Source organism: Fundulus heteroclitus, unplaced genomic scaffold, assembly GCF_011125445.2.
Source record: "Fundulus heteroclitus isolate FHET01 unplaced genomic scaffold, MU-UCD_Fhet_4.1 scaffold_146, whole genome shotgun sequence".
In the NCBI taxonomy this organism is placed as follows: domain Eukaryota; kingdom Metazoa; phylum Chordata; class Actinopteri; order Cyprinodontiformes; family Fundulidae; genus Fundulus; species Fundulus heteroclitus.
The window spans coordinates 1-14,735 of record NW_023396558.1 but is presented as its reverse complement, the minus strand read 5'-3'; the positions used below and the strand labels follow the sequence as shown (position 1 = coordinate 14,735).

General features: G+C 43.7%; 2 protein-coding genes across 3 annotated transcripts in view; both read left to right on the top strand.

The window, feature by feature from the left end:
* lyn (LYN proto-oncogene, Src family tyrosine kinase) overlaps positions 1–3,453 on the top strand; it is a 33,004-nt gene extending 29,551 nt beyond the window's left edge. For both annotated transcript variants that reach the window (XM_012877318.3, XM_036129204.1), the window contains exons 12-13: positions 1,391–1,522; positions 2,509–3,453. In XM_012877318.3, coding sequence (XP_012732772.2) covers positions 1,391–1,522; positions 2,509–2,711 — 335 coding nt within the window. In that variant the 3' untranslated portion in view covers positions 2,712–3,453. The remainder of the gene's footprint in view (positions 1–1,390; positions 1,523–2,508) is intronic.
* A 2,196-nt stretch (positions 3,454–5,649) lies between these two features.
* LOC105936457 (uroporphyrinogen decarboxylase) lies at positions 5,650–13,576 on the top strand. Its single transcript, XM_012877334.3, has 10 exons — positions 5,650–5,825; positions 7,987–8,099; positions 8,207–8,286; positions 8,687–8,749; positions 9,791–9,988; positions 10,082–10,243; positions 11,612–11,746; positions 12,073–12,173; positions 12,459–12,525; positions 13,320–13,576. Exons 1-10 carry the CDS (start codon positions 5,803–5,805, stop codon positions 13,482–13,484), a joined length of 1,107 nt encoding a protein of 368 aa, XP_012732788.2. The 5' UTR covers positions 5,650–5,802; the 3' UTR covers positions 13,485–13,576.
* Positions 13,577–14,735: the final 1,159 nt, after the last annotated feature.

The following is a 14,735-nucleotide window of genomic DNA, read 5'->3' as shown; positions in this document are numbered from 1 at the left end:
TCAAAGTTTCAGTTTCCATTTAGGCTCCATTTTGCTCTCATACAAGTAATATTTGTCTTTTTATTTATGCTGTGGAACAGATGGTTGGACATATTGAGCCACTTCAGAAAATATATAGTGTACATTCAATTTGATTCACTAATTTAAACTTAAAATCACCATATTCATCACGTGTTACTGAAATGACAGTCGAGAAAACCTGGATTGGTATATCAAAGAAAAGCATTTGATTTGGTGTGAAATCTCCAAATCTACATTGTATTTTAGGCGACAAAGAAACTCTCTGGTGACAAGTGTGGATAAGTGTAGAGAAAGACAAGAGTTAAAAAGAAAGAGGCCCCGCCCTGATAACTATAAAGAGGGATCATTAGAGTTTGGAACCAGCAGAAACCTTATTGGAATCAGCCACACTCTGCCACTGATCAAAAGGGCCCTGAAAGAACCCAAAGGTCGCTTCACAAAGTGTAAAGGATGACCCGATTTTCAGCCAAACACAGAGTTATGATTTAAAATGTGTGCCAGGACTTGTGCAGCACGCAGACTTTTATCAGAAGAGTCCAGCTGGCTGAGCACACAGGAACTGGTGGAGTCAGGACACATCACTCGAGATGAGATGTTCTGGCAGTGAGTGGATGACTGAGGCAGCTATAAATAGGCATGTGAACAGGTGAGCAGGGATGACTAATTAGTGCAGCAGGTGGATCTGATTAAGAGCAAGGTGCTGGCTGGGAGGAGACTGAGCTGATTGGATAGTGGCGTCCTGAGAGGTGACAGGCTGAAACTAGAAAAAGTCCAAAGCAAGCAAACAAACAAACCTAAATCTTTGGCTTTTCTAGTCTGAAAAGCCAAAAGACAAGACAAACTGCTCGGAGAAAAAATACCTCAGCAGGATTCCATCTGTTGGTTGTTTAAGGTGGAGCAGATTGATAAAAAAAAACACACACACACACAAACACACAAAAGCCTAGTTAGAGTTTGCCGAGTGGCATTTGAAAAGTGAAGACCCAAAATAGCACAGTGATTAGCATAGCAAATGTAACCCATGTCATTGATGCATCTGGATTTTCCAGTACAAAATGAATTCGGAACAGAAGGTGTGTTTTTTTTTGTTTTTTTTTTGGTAGTGTGATCGCATTAATTTCTGGGGTTGTGAATGAAAGGTTCCTGACCACTCACCTGGAACCAGGAGACACTGAAACCACAGAAACAGGAATCCAAAAATAAATGTGTCTGTGTAAATAGAAACTAAAACTTCCATGACACACAGGTGAGCTGTGTGGGACTGAGGATGCAGTGGATTATTTACATATAGGCAAACTAGAAACATCAATAATAGATTTTATTGATGGAATATTCTCTGTCTGTATCCCTTTACTCTCCACTTTCCCAGGTGCCAAATTCCCCATCAAGTGGACCGCTCCAGAGGCTATTAACTACGGCACCTTCACCATCAAATCAGATATGTGGTCTTTCGGAGTGCTTCTCTATGAGATTATCACATACGGGAAAATCCCATATCCAGGTAAGCAATAGATCTAATGTGAGTCACAGTTGTCTTAAATTAATAATCTGATAGACAACATTACATCTGTTTTACAGATGTGTAAATGCTAACATTTTAAAGGACAGCAACAGTGCTTTGGTGCTCTCTCCACAGCCTCAAATCAATTATATTTATGCATAGGTTTTCCAAATGCTGGACATTTTTGTTATTTTGGTTGACTTTAGCGATTGATATGTTTATTGTTCTACCGGATGGAGTTTAGAGGTAAAACTAAAATGAATTAGATACATCAGTTTCATTCCTCAGAACTGCGATTTTTACTTATTCAACTCAACTCAATAGTGTAAACTCAAATGTAATGTCCTCTCATGGCACGTTACGAGACAAAACATTCTTAATTCATACCTGATAACACAGAATCTAAACATTGTTCACATTCAGTTCAAAGCAACTCGGTTTACAGAACAGAAAAACAAAGAGAGCGCAGACGCTGGCAGCTATAGCTTCGTCAGCGGCAGCCTCTTGGAAAGAAAAGCAGCTGAACACATGAGCAAAGAGCTACGAGTGCTTTCTTCTTGAAAGAATGTCCAAAATAGCACGCCTAATAGCCGCAATGCCTCAATCAGCGTCTCTCTCATGTCAAGAGGTACAGCTAAACACAGAAGCTCTGAGCCGAGAGTGTATTCTACGTCAGAGGAAAAACCAAGTGTACACAGTTAATGTCACCAATAGCTCTCTGGATTACTTTATACTGGAGAGAGAAACAGCAAATACGGCCCAATCAGCTGCAGACTTTGTTCGTTTGCTGCTTTATTCCTGTTTGTAAAACACGTGTGTGTGGCTCTGTTATCATTCCCATCACATTGTCTTGTATTGCGCTGACGTCTACTGCTCCCATGCCTTCATTTTACTCCCAGTACTGTCACACGTGTCCACAGCAGCTTTTGCAGCAGCATTTCCCCCCTGACACAGAAGCGCCTAACCCGTATCTGCACCGTCCCCAGGCATGACCAAGGCAGAGGTGATGTCCTCCATACAGCGCGGCTACAGGATGCCCCAGCCTGAAAACTGTCCCTCCGAGCTGTATGAGATCATGATGTCCTGCTGGAGGAACAAGCCCGAAGACAGACCCACCTTTGAGTACCTTCAGAGCGTCCTGGACGACTTCTACACTGCAACAGAGGGACAGTACCAGCAGCAGGCGTAGCCGTACCGAGCTGGAAGGAAGTCCCATAAAGACATTCAAGCCACATAAAGACATTTCACATCACCTCCACATTGTGTTTTTATCTCCCTCATTCTGATGTACGCCGGATTCCCTTGTTTTATTTTGCTGTTTTGGTTAGAAATTACATTTTGTAGTTATACACCCAGTCTCTCACAGTGTGAAAGCTAAAATATTTCAGCATATTCCGAACAATAGAATTCATTGTGTAAATTTTTTATTTTTTTTTTTTAAATGAATAACTACATTTAAAAGAGAAACAGTTGTAATTATATCTTCCTTTGGGCACTGCTGTCTCCTAGATATATAATTGGGACTGACTATATGCTGATTGTCGTGTCATTCTGTTGTGACCAGTGTGTGTGTGTGTGTGTGTGTGTGTGTGTGTGTGTGTGTGTGTGTGTGTGTGTGTGTGTGTGTGTGTGTGTGTGTGTGTGTGTGTGTGTGTGTGAAGCTGCAATTACGGAACAAATTCATTTGCTGCTTTAAAACCTAGACCCCACAAGTTATTTACCTCGCAGGTTAGTAAATAACCACAGTGGCCTAGGAGACGTCGGTTTCCCTCGGATTATGTCATTTTTCAAACTCAAGATATTTAGCAGAATGGAATATATTATTTTTTCTATGCGATGATGAAAGCATGAGATATTATATTGAGCTTCATGTTTGGTATTAAATGAGATAGTGTAAATGATGTATTAAATAAAAATAACTACATGCAGAAGTTTTTGTCATGTTCTCTTGTATACGTTTCAGTTTTAGAAGCTGGTCTGACATACATTTAGTCTTTAAACGTAACCTCCCGTTGTAATTTAGTAGTGGTTTGCTGAATTTTCCTCAGTTTTCTTGTGTAATGTAATGCTGCCTCTGCAGTTGTTGGATGGAAACTGAGTCCAGGGAGCTGATGGACCGTTTTTGTGGCATCATGTGGAAACATTCCTCTAATCCTGAATGTGAACAAAAGAAGGGAAATGATTGTGGACTTCAGGAGAAAACAGGAATAGGTTCAACTGTATTACCATCCTGGGAGAACAAGTGGAGATGGTGGAGGAGTACGAATACCCCAGTTTCCGGCTGGACAACAAACTGGACTGGAGACACAACTACTTCCTTAGGAAGCCAGAGATGCTCTCTTAGTTTGTTGTGGAGAGTGTGATCTCCTCTGCCATCATCTGTTAGAGTCGCAGCATCAGAGCAACTGACTTAAAGAAGCTCAACATGCTTATAAAGAAGGCCGGCTCTGTTCTGGAGACTCCTCTGGAACCTCTGGAGATGATTGGGCAAAGATGGATTCTTCATAAAATTAAGAAAGTTATGGACAACCCTGAGCATCCTCTTCATCAGACTGTTGTACAACAACAGTGTCTTCAGTCAGAGAGCAGATCTCCAGACCGGCTGTAAGACAGACCGCTACAGGAGATCCTTCCTGTCTGCAGCCTTCAGCATCTACAACTTGAAGAAACTATTATGAGTTTATACAGTAGCATTTAATTCAACATTTAATTTCCCCTTGGGACTACCAGAGTATTTTTGAATTGAATAACATATGACATACTATTGTATATTAATTAGAAAGCATAAATATTAATAAGGCTTATCATTGTGCACAGTGGTGGTGGTGTGGATGGGTGGAAGTCTGGGAATTAAAACACAACAATGGATGCAACAATAAACTCATCTGCCCTCAGTCACTTCCATGCTTCTGAATTTTTAAGTAGAGTCAGCCTGGTCCGAATTCATCTATCCGCTTTTTTTCCTCCAGCGAAAGCCTCGCAAAGTTATTATTTTGTAAATAAATTCCCAAATTTGCTTTTGCAGTTGCCATTGTCTCTGGTCTTTTTGTTGCTGTTGTCTGTCTTGCGTTTACATCGTGTGTTACATTTGTGCCTGCTGAAGAATCTGAATGGATGAAAAATACCACAAAAAGCGCGGACTGGCCATGAGCGCAGAGAGCTGTGCCTCAAGGAGAATGCTTAAGTAACCAATAAGAAACTGTCACAAAGTCGCATAACAGCCAAAACCTTTAACCCATACATAGACACTCTTCCGACAAGCATCCCTCACCATTAAAAAATTATGAATTTAGACTTACACAAATAAATTATCACAAATAAACCCACAATATAATGGGGTTGGTGAAAAAACAAAAGTCAGTCTCGTTTTATGAGAGAACTGGTGTGCTAATTACTTTTTAATTTGTAATTTATGTGTACCATCTATACAATTTGCTGGCAATTTTGATAGGGGTGGCAGAAGCGCCCCCACCCATGGATTAGAGGTTGTTAAAGTTGCCTTTTATGGTCTTCAACTACCAATTGTTGGGATCACAACCACTGTTGTTTAAGTGGTTAAATATCTGAACCTCAATTCAGAAAACAGAGAGAGAAAGGACGATGAAACAGAGTTTATTATTGGAACAGATTTTATTGTATTGTTACAAATCATAAAGCGCAGCAGTATTCAGAAGTCGGGTGCTAGCAGCAAACAAACTTCTGGCACCTGACTTCTGTCAAACACGAAAATGAGATGAAAAAGCCACAGAACCGTTATGTCATTGTTTTATAACAGTTTTGTAACATCTGAAATACGGAGAGCCGTTTCATTCAAAATTAAATCAATACTGATATTAATAAATAATTAATATTCAATCAAATAAAAATGTCCCCATTAACTAAAACCAAATATCTAGTTTGTTTTTGTTTTTTAGGAAAAAAAATTAAATGTTTTAATTCATGGAGATACATTTATTTATGTAATGGAATAGTTATCAATCATGCATTAATAGGGTTTATTTTATTTATTTATTTCGAACGAAACGGCTCTCTATACTGAATAGGGGGGAAAAGAACCACAATTAAATAAAGAAATACATAAATAACTGAACGAGAGAAACGCTTTTATTTTGAAACGTCGCTACCTCGCGGTGACAGGTCACGTGGTCTTCCAACATGGCCGTCCCCTCTCCGAGTCAGCAGGGCCAGTTTAAATGACGAGCCGCAGATTCGAACTGACGACTTGAGACGCAGCCAGAGCAGCTTTTAGGTCAACCCGTCGCTTCTTCAGCCCCGCAGACATGAGTAAGGACGACATTATCCTGTAAGTAACCTACAGCTCCTGCTGCTCGGCCCTTCTGACGCCCAGCGCCGCCGTTTTTAGCCTCTCGCTGTCTAAACAGCAACTTTCTGAAAACCCTAATGTCATTCTTATGAAAGCATCAGCGAGCCTCCTCGCGCATTACACTCTTTTAAATACAAACGGTCATTCTTAGTTTATTTCTTGTTTTGTTTACTTACACAGAGTAATTAGTTAATTACTTTAAAGTCTTCAGTTGAACGAATATCTAAACACACCACCTGAGTGTTATTTTGAATTATATCCTACATGCTGAGGAGGTGGTGATGACAGTTGGGGTCCATCCTCCTCCTCCTCCTCCTCCTCCTCCACTGATTCAACCGTTTCCTTCTGCTGCTGGCAGGAGATAAGGGGGCAGAGGAGGGTTATCTGCCATCGGGCAGCTCAGGAGGCTCAGGGTGTCTCTCTGCAGGGAGAGAGGGGGGCTGCAGCAGGGTTTTTTTTTGATGATCATTCATGCTTTTTGCGTCATCTGTGCCTTTTAAAACGATTCAGGAAAGCCCAGAGGCTTCACAAAAATGATGTCACACAAGGAAGCGGTGTTTGTTTTCTTCTAGTCTAGGGCAACGCGCTGCTTCCTTGCGTGACATCATGTAGACGTCACAAGATATCAGGAAGGAAACCGTGGACCTCTGTAAATCTGGTTTACCCTCTGAGTGGGGACGATTCCTGGAGGTCAGAGGGAGCCACATTGCCCCGCCGTGAGAAGGTCCGGTTACCAGACTGTTCAGGAAGGAGACGGGTTTCGTGTCCGGAACAGATCGTGGTAGGAATGAAAGCCAGAACCAAAGCAAAAGGACCTTGAGAAGAAGCTGGTGAGAGGGGGCCAGCACCCGCTGGGGAACCAGTGTGGGCTGAAAGGCCACTCAGCGAGGGAGAAGCCATTTCCCTAAAATCCAGATTACAGTTTTCAGTTAGATTCAGGGACAAGAACCCTAATTGTTGGAGACATGTCTTGTGTTCTCCTAAAACTGGCCATAATGATCTCCCTTCACGTGTTGAAGGGGGGGTGGGGGGGTGGGGGGGCTTTTAAACCCGGGGGTACCTGCCCAGGTGTGGAGAATGGGGGTGGTAGCAGGCAGGCGCATTTAGCAAAGCAGACGTCATCGTGGAGGTAGAAGATTATGTGGCAATTTTGGAGCACCATCAACTCAATAAGACATCAGCCAGGAAGTTAAAGCTCCAGAGGGATGATGACCCTAAGCACGTCACCAAACTGGTTACAAAATGTCTCCAGAACTGCAAGGTGACGCATCCCTGATCTCAGACCCATCGGGAACGTTGGGAGCAGAAGATGTCAGTGAGCAGACCTGACTCGGTTACGTCCGCAGAAACGGGCCTAAAATGACAACGAACTGTTGGCCTGTAAGTTGTGAACTAAGCCATCCAGTTAAAAAAAGTCCAAGTCTAAACAAAGAGGAAGTAGAGGTGTGCTCATGTACACCAAAAATCTGCTTTCCCGTTATTCTGCCATTGAGCAGATCCAAAAGTTAAAACCTAAAAGTACAGCTCGGCTGATGTTACTGGTGTTGATCTCCTTATCAGGGCAGCCAAACAGCGCCTGGTGACAAATGCTGCTCACCCACTCAGTCAGTGGGAGCAGTAACTGTAACCAGAAATGAGTGTAGAAAAGTGGGGGAGTTTTTAATTGTATTTCCTGTTTTCAGAAAGCTTAGATCTCCTAACTCCACCTTGTACGCCGTCGGTCGGACCTGCCGTGTTCCCTGCAGGTTAAAACGGCGCCGATCCGCTGCCTTCCTGGTATCTGCCGTCTCGTAGCTTCAGCAAACTGCAGATGTCACAGAGGAATCGGGCTAATCTTGAGGCCGGGTTTCCTGTGACGCGTTCTGCTGAAACTCTCCTGCTTCCCTGCCTGAATGAACACGTCTCCCTGCGCCTTAGAGCAGTCGGCTCATTGCTTCTCATTGTTTCCCCTGACTCCGTTTATCGACATAAACGCTTTAACTTTGAGTCTGCTTCCCTTTAGTAACAGCGTCCGCACTCAAAAGATCCGTTTCTCTGGCTCCGATGGCCGTCCGGGGGCCTCGTTGAGCTGAAAATCAGCAGGTTGAGGTCATCGCTCGGTTCCTCTGTGCGTCTCTAACTGGATGTTTCTTCCACCCAGCCCCAAAGACTTCCCCGAGCTGAAGAATGATACATTCCTGCGAGCAGCGCGAGGAGAGGAGCCCGAACACGTCCCCGTGTGGTGCATGAGGCAGGCTGGGAGATACTTACCAGGTACCGATGTGTTGTGGGGGGGGGGGGGGGGGGTGGACTGATTGTTTTGTCTGTCGTTGTCGCGGTGATCCATAACCGCTCTTCTTCTGCTGAATGTTAATCCTCAGAGTTCCGTGAGGTCCGGGCAGGGAAGGACTTCTTTGACACGTGTAGGTCCCCCGAGGCCTGCTGCGAGCTCACCCTGCAGGTAAAACCCAAGACTGGTCCGGTTGGAACGACACCGCCACCAGGACGGTTCTGTTGTTGAAAATGCTCCTCTGTGTTTCCGTCAGCAGGTTGCATTAAAATATTATTTTTGGATTATTTGTTACTGAAAGTTAAAGGATAAGTAAATATGGTGTGTGTGTGTGTTTGGGCGGGGGGGTCCTTATTCTGTCAGAGTTAATGGATGCTGTGGATTAGCTTTGCTTCGCCACGTTTGTTGGAAGGATCATTTGGGAAGTTTGGAACAAATTAGCTTTAAAGAACAGAACTTTAATTTACCCGCCGTCATTATCCAGCCATGACTGGGCCGTTAGCTTCCTTAGGTTAATAATCACGTTGTTGTTTTTTTATCCTCCTAAAATTCTAATCTTTTCTCCCTTCAGCCTCTGAGACGTTTTCCCTTTGACGCCTCCATCATCTTCTCCGACATCCTCGTCATCCCACAGGTAGGGCAGCCATTAGCTAAAGCTGTTTTTCTCAGGTTGTTTCATGTAAACCGTCTTTAACAGGCCACAAAAGAAATTTGGTGTCTGTACAGTGTTTGGTAAAGGTAGCAGCTTTTCCACATTTTGTGACGTTACAAACACCTTCTTCAGTGGGCGTTGTCAAGTGGAAGGAAAAGAGTACATGGTTACATATTTTACTTATAAAAATCAGAAAAATCAGAGTCTTCCTTTGTGTCAGTTCATCTCAGAATAAATACAGCCTTGCTGTTCAGATATAAAAAGCTGAACTAATTGTTCTACGGTGCTGGCAGAAAGCTAACACGCCACATGACCCTAAACACAACGTCTCCGTCATGCTGTGGGCTCTGATAATGAAGAAATGATGTGATGTACATCAGCTCGCTATAATTAAAATTTCACTTTTTTTTTTTTTTTTAAGTTTTTCCCTTTTATTTTTTTTTTTTAGGTCAACTCATTTTCCTATAGTGTCTCACGTTGCCCTAGTAGTAGACTTGGATGTGTCAGTAGGGCTGGACGATAATTTAATAACAATATATCGATCCATAGACGTATATCGATGATAGGAAAAAAAAGGGTCAATAAAAAGTTCAATAGAATAACAGTTTTCCTTCCTTTCACATTTTAACCATGTAGGTTAATATTAGTCATTACATCCTCCCAACCAATCAGAAACGCAGACCCAGGGACCAAGCTCCGCCCCCTTCACAGAGCACACATTCTTTTTTTCTTTGATAAAAAGTTGGTAGAATAAAGGGTTGAGTTTGAATTCAGTGTTTGTGTGTACTATATCTAAAATAGGTTGCTAAGCAACAGCATGAAATGGTCAGGGCTGCACATAAAATATGTTTTGAATTTGTTTCTAATTATCAATTCATATGATTTCTATTCTACCGATATGCTTTTTTTCTGTATGGTCTAGCCCTAATAGTCAGCCTAGCAGGATCTTACTATGAGAATATTTACACACCAGAAGATAAATGTATATGGATGAGTGTCTAAATGTGTCGTTTCCCCATCCAGGCCATGGGTCTGGACGTCCAGATGCTGCCTGGCAAAGGTCCGACATTCACCGACCCGCTGAAGGACCCCGAGGACCTGCAGCGCCTCCAGCCCAACGTGGACGTCCACAAAGATCTGGGTTACGTCTTCAAGGCCATCACTCTGACCAGACACAAGATCGAAGGAAAGGTTCCCCTCATCGGATTCACAGGAGCTCCGGTGAGAGGCGGGCCGAGGCCCATCCCTTGTTGACGCGTGGGAAAAGTCCAGCGTGCGGTGTTCACAACGCTTGTGTCCGCTGTCGCTCCACAGTGGACCCTGATGTCGTACATGATCGAAGGCGGAGGCTCCAGCACCCACTCCAAGGCCAAGCGCTGGCTGTACCGGCACCCCGAGCCCAGCCACCTGCTGCTGAGGATGCTGACGGACGTGATCGTCGAGTACCTGCTGGGTCAGGTCGCCGCCGGTGCGCAGGTCAGAGCACACGCAGTGACGCGACGCGCCGCCACTCCAAATACACTTAAGAGGAGCGTGATTCACACGGGGCAGGGCAGTGGATGGGAGGTACGGGGGGGAAAACGTCATCCGCTGATTGCAGCAGCTCCCGCCTACAGTCTTCAGGGAAACCGTTTTTCTTAGCATCAGCAGGAAGTGCAGCTGACTCGGCATTTTCCTTTTGATTTCCTAAAAAAAAACCCGCAAAGCTTCCTTGTTACAGTTGAGTCTAGAGGATTACATTTTGTAGTTTGGTTATAGCAGGCATATAATTATACTTTCTAAAGCATCTACAGAGCCTGGCAGCAATATCCGTTAGACTTTTTAACCGTTACAGCCGCAGGCATCAACGTGTTTTAATGGGAGTTTCTTTCTCAGACCGACGCGATTGTAACTAACATGGTTTTATTTTTATAATTGTTCCAAAAGACTAGTGAAAATGTGGGGAAAAAAGTGAAAATTGTTGTTTGCATTTGTATTCAGGCCTCCAGACTTTGCAGAGCTACTTTTAGCTGCAGGTCCTTTTGAGGTGCGGTATGAAATACCTTCTAGACTCATGTAGACTTAAATATTTCTTCATTATTCTTTGCAAAATAGCTCAAGCTAAATTTTATATAGCGACTCGCTGTAAACAAGAATCTTCAAGTCTTTCCCACAGATTCTCAATTGGATTTAGTGCTGGACTTTAACTAGGCCAACCAACATAACGATACCATGACTGAAAGCGTCACCTTGTAGCTCTGGCTCGTATATTTATGGTCAACGCTTTTTTTCCAGGGTTGCTCTGGCTTAAGCCCACAGCATGATGTCGTTTACCACGGGGATAGTGTATTCAGGGGGATTGGCTAACCTCCAGGTGTTAAAAAAAATAATAATTTATCTACATGTTTGCTGTGTCCTTGTTGAAATATGACAAAGGCCAAGGACTTTCATTCCAAGCAGCAGACTGATTTTATGTCGTCTTTCTGAACGAAGACCACGCTTCCAGCTTTGTTACAGTGCAACATGGGTAAAAAAAAAAAAAAAACTCTGCAATGAGCCTGTCAGTGACTCACATCATGCTGCCCTTACTCAACCACTTGCAACAAGAGTCCGCCGCCTACATGCTTACGCCTAATGCACACGTAGAAGTTAACTGGAAGGGAGGGTTGTTACTCAGGAACCAGGAGCAGCTTGACTAACACTGAGCGCAGAGTTCAACCAGCAGCGGCTAATTTTACCTAATGGACGTCCGTCCGTATTTGCGGGAACAAGACGCTGGTCTTGATGTAAAACGTGGAAAAAGAACGCCTGTGTTTTCCTACGGTTTGCCTAACGCCTGACGGCGTGGATTGCTGTGTTCCCCAGGCGCTGCAGGTGTTTGAGTCCCATGCCGGCATCCTGGGGCCTGTGGAGTTCAAGGAGTTCTCCCTGCCGTACCTGCGGGACATCGCACGCCGCGTCAAGGACAGACTTAAGGAGAAGGGACAGGATGTTCCAATGGTGAGAGACGCCATGTCCGAAGATGCTTTTAGATCAGTACACATCCTCTGATTAAATGCAAACATGTCACCAGGAACGACAAGAGCAACCCTCTAAATGTATGATCCCATTTATTCACCGGGCGTTAGTACCTGTGATTTAGCAAATTCAGGTCTCTTGTGTTCCCTTACTGGCATAGTGTTGCTAAAATAACACCTAATCCCTAATGGGATCAATAAAAACGATGCCAAATGCTATGACCCGTGATCACCTGTAGGCGGCAGCATTTCATTAAAGTTGGATCGGCATTAACTGTCTTGTGGTTTGGCCGTCCTGTGCTGTTCCAGATCGTGTTTGCGAAGGATGCCCACTACGCGCTAGAGGAGCTTTCTGAGTCTCATTACGAGGTGGTGGGGCTGGACTGGACCATTGACCCACGAGCAGCACGGTAACACACACACACACACACACACACACAGCTTATTTAAACCTCCTTGCACTTTGTTCCTGCTGAATGCGTATGTATCCAGTTGAAGCAGTGATTGTGGTTCTGTTGCTGTCTCCAAAGCAGCAGGTTAACCATTTGCTGTCAACCCCCCCCCCTTCCCCCCTCCTTGTTTGTCACTGGGTGCAGGATTTGAGTCAACAAACATTTGCGTTTCCTGCTCCACTCATCAAATACTTAACCTGTTGGTTAAAGGATTAACGTGTGTGTATATGTGTGTGTGTTCAGGGAGCGCACAGGTGGGAAGGTCAGCCTGCAGGGAAACATGGACCCCTGTGCTCTGTATGCTCCAAAGGTAACTTCTACTTCCTCTTTGTTTAGATTTGTAGTTTTTTGTTTTTTTTTCTCAGAAACTGAAAAATAGCGACACGTAGCCTGTTTAAATTATTTGCCTTTGCCATCTATAATTCACATTCTGTTTTAATTTAACCCTTCCTTCTTGCTCAAACCGACCCGTCTTCTAACCACTCAAAGGTCACTTGAACCTTTTTTTTCAAATTTTTTTTTTTTTTCTTACAAGCACCAAATGATGAGCATTTTCTAGTTTTTTTTTTTTTACGGGATCGACCAACACAAAGCGGTGAAGTATAAGAGCTGCGTTCCATCCGTCATTCTTAAGTAGCAAAGCTACAGCACAGCTGCAGACCTACAAAAACACGTTTGTCCACCTGCACTGAGGGGGGGCGCTAGGAGAGCTTTATTCACACATGTAGCCAAGAGGCCGCTGGTTGATGCAAGTCACCTGATGGGGAAGCGTGGAAAAAGTCTCCCCTTAAAGAAAAGTGTTTGGATTTTTAGCTCAGAAGAATCAGTAGTTTCTACTTGTCAGGTCTGGTAGGGGGATGAAAGGTGGTGGCATGAGTTAAGAGTTTATTATTTGTTCAAATGTTTAATCCACTGCTTAGTTTTGGTCTGTCAGCTAGCTACAGGGGGTTAGCTTGTGATGTGACAGAAATGGGGGGGCGAGGAAAGTAAAGGGGTGTAAAGACTTTGGCAAAAGGACTGTAAGTAATTCCAACAGTCCTCCTCCTAAGAGGTAATCCCCTAAAGCCTAACTTCACCCTCTGCCTCCATGCTCCTCCCCTTCAGGAACGGATCTCAGAGATCGTGAAGAAGATGCTGGAGGGTTTCGGAACGAGGGGCTACATCGCTAACCTCGGCCACGGCCTTTACCCCGACATGGACCCAGAGAACGTCGCCGCCTTCGTCGAAGCTGTGCATCGGCACTCCAAGTCTGCCACCAAACAAGCATGAAGATGAAACGGAGAATGTATATTATGTCGAAATGCTTTATTTAATAAAACAAAATCAAGTATCTGCTTTTAAATACAGGGTAACCACCAAAACGGCTCCGTCTGTGTTACTGCAGGATAGAAAAACATCCCATATCGCGCAGCTGTTCAGGATAAACATGTTGCCTCTCTAAGATGAGAGATTTTTTTTCTCTTCAACCATGATGTGTTTATCTGACCAGGATGGGATTATGTGCCTGGATTGAAAAGCAATCGCATGATTTTAGCAAGTAGATGTGCCTGTAGAGCCCATCTTAAGTGCTGCGGGACCGTGTTGGCGATCATATTCGATCTGTTGGGAAAGCTCTAAAACAGCTCGGATGATGATGTATTAAGATTTCCGCATTTATCCAAGCGACGTTAATCTGGCATTTACAAATATATTAAAAACATCTAAATACTTCAATACACCGATCTATAACTAAGCTTGTCATCGGACATAGTAGTTCCTTTTGAAAATAGAAAAAAAACAAATGAAGATTTGCTTTGAAGGGTTTTGTCAAAGGTTCTTTTGTTAAAGTCCCGACACTTTAGAGTTTTAGGAACAACGTCGGCCCCCCTGGCATCCTGGCTGAGCAAATCAGCACAATAAACATCTCCTATGTTGTTTTTGTGCTATTGTTCCTAAATAGGATTTATTCCACTTTAGGTTTGGATGTTTAAAAAAAAATCATTACTGCTTTATGTTGCCAATGAGCACGTTTATTCGTTTAGGATTTTCCTAAATCCGTACCGCTACACCATCATACATACAGTGTAAAATCTACATGTTAATATACATCCCAATAATATCTAAATCAGTGTCCGTTACACAGCTTTTGTAGGCACCTACAAGGTCCTGGCCAAATTCTGACTGGATATTAGAACCATCTTCCTTAAGTTCATTTCAGCAGGTTGGTGCCCAGCACGTTCCCAACCTTCAAGATGAGTTCAGCCATTTTTGATAGTGTTGAACCAGCTGACCTAAAACGATCATCTCCGATCAAAGGAAGTTGGTTAAGATGTTCAAGAACATCCAAGGGACCACTGCCACCGTAGTCCCATCACAGGCTGGAAGAAGATGGAGCACAGAACCCTAATGTTGTCCTGCTTTATGCAGAGAAAACAGGTTCATTGGGGAAAAAAAAACAGGTTATGTGTTTGGGACCAGAGGTGTCTTAAATTTCAACCACCTGGCAGCTGATCAGAGGTGATGTTGCCGGCTCATCATCCC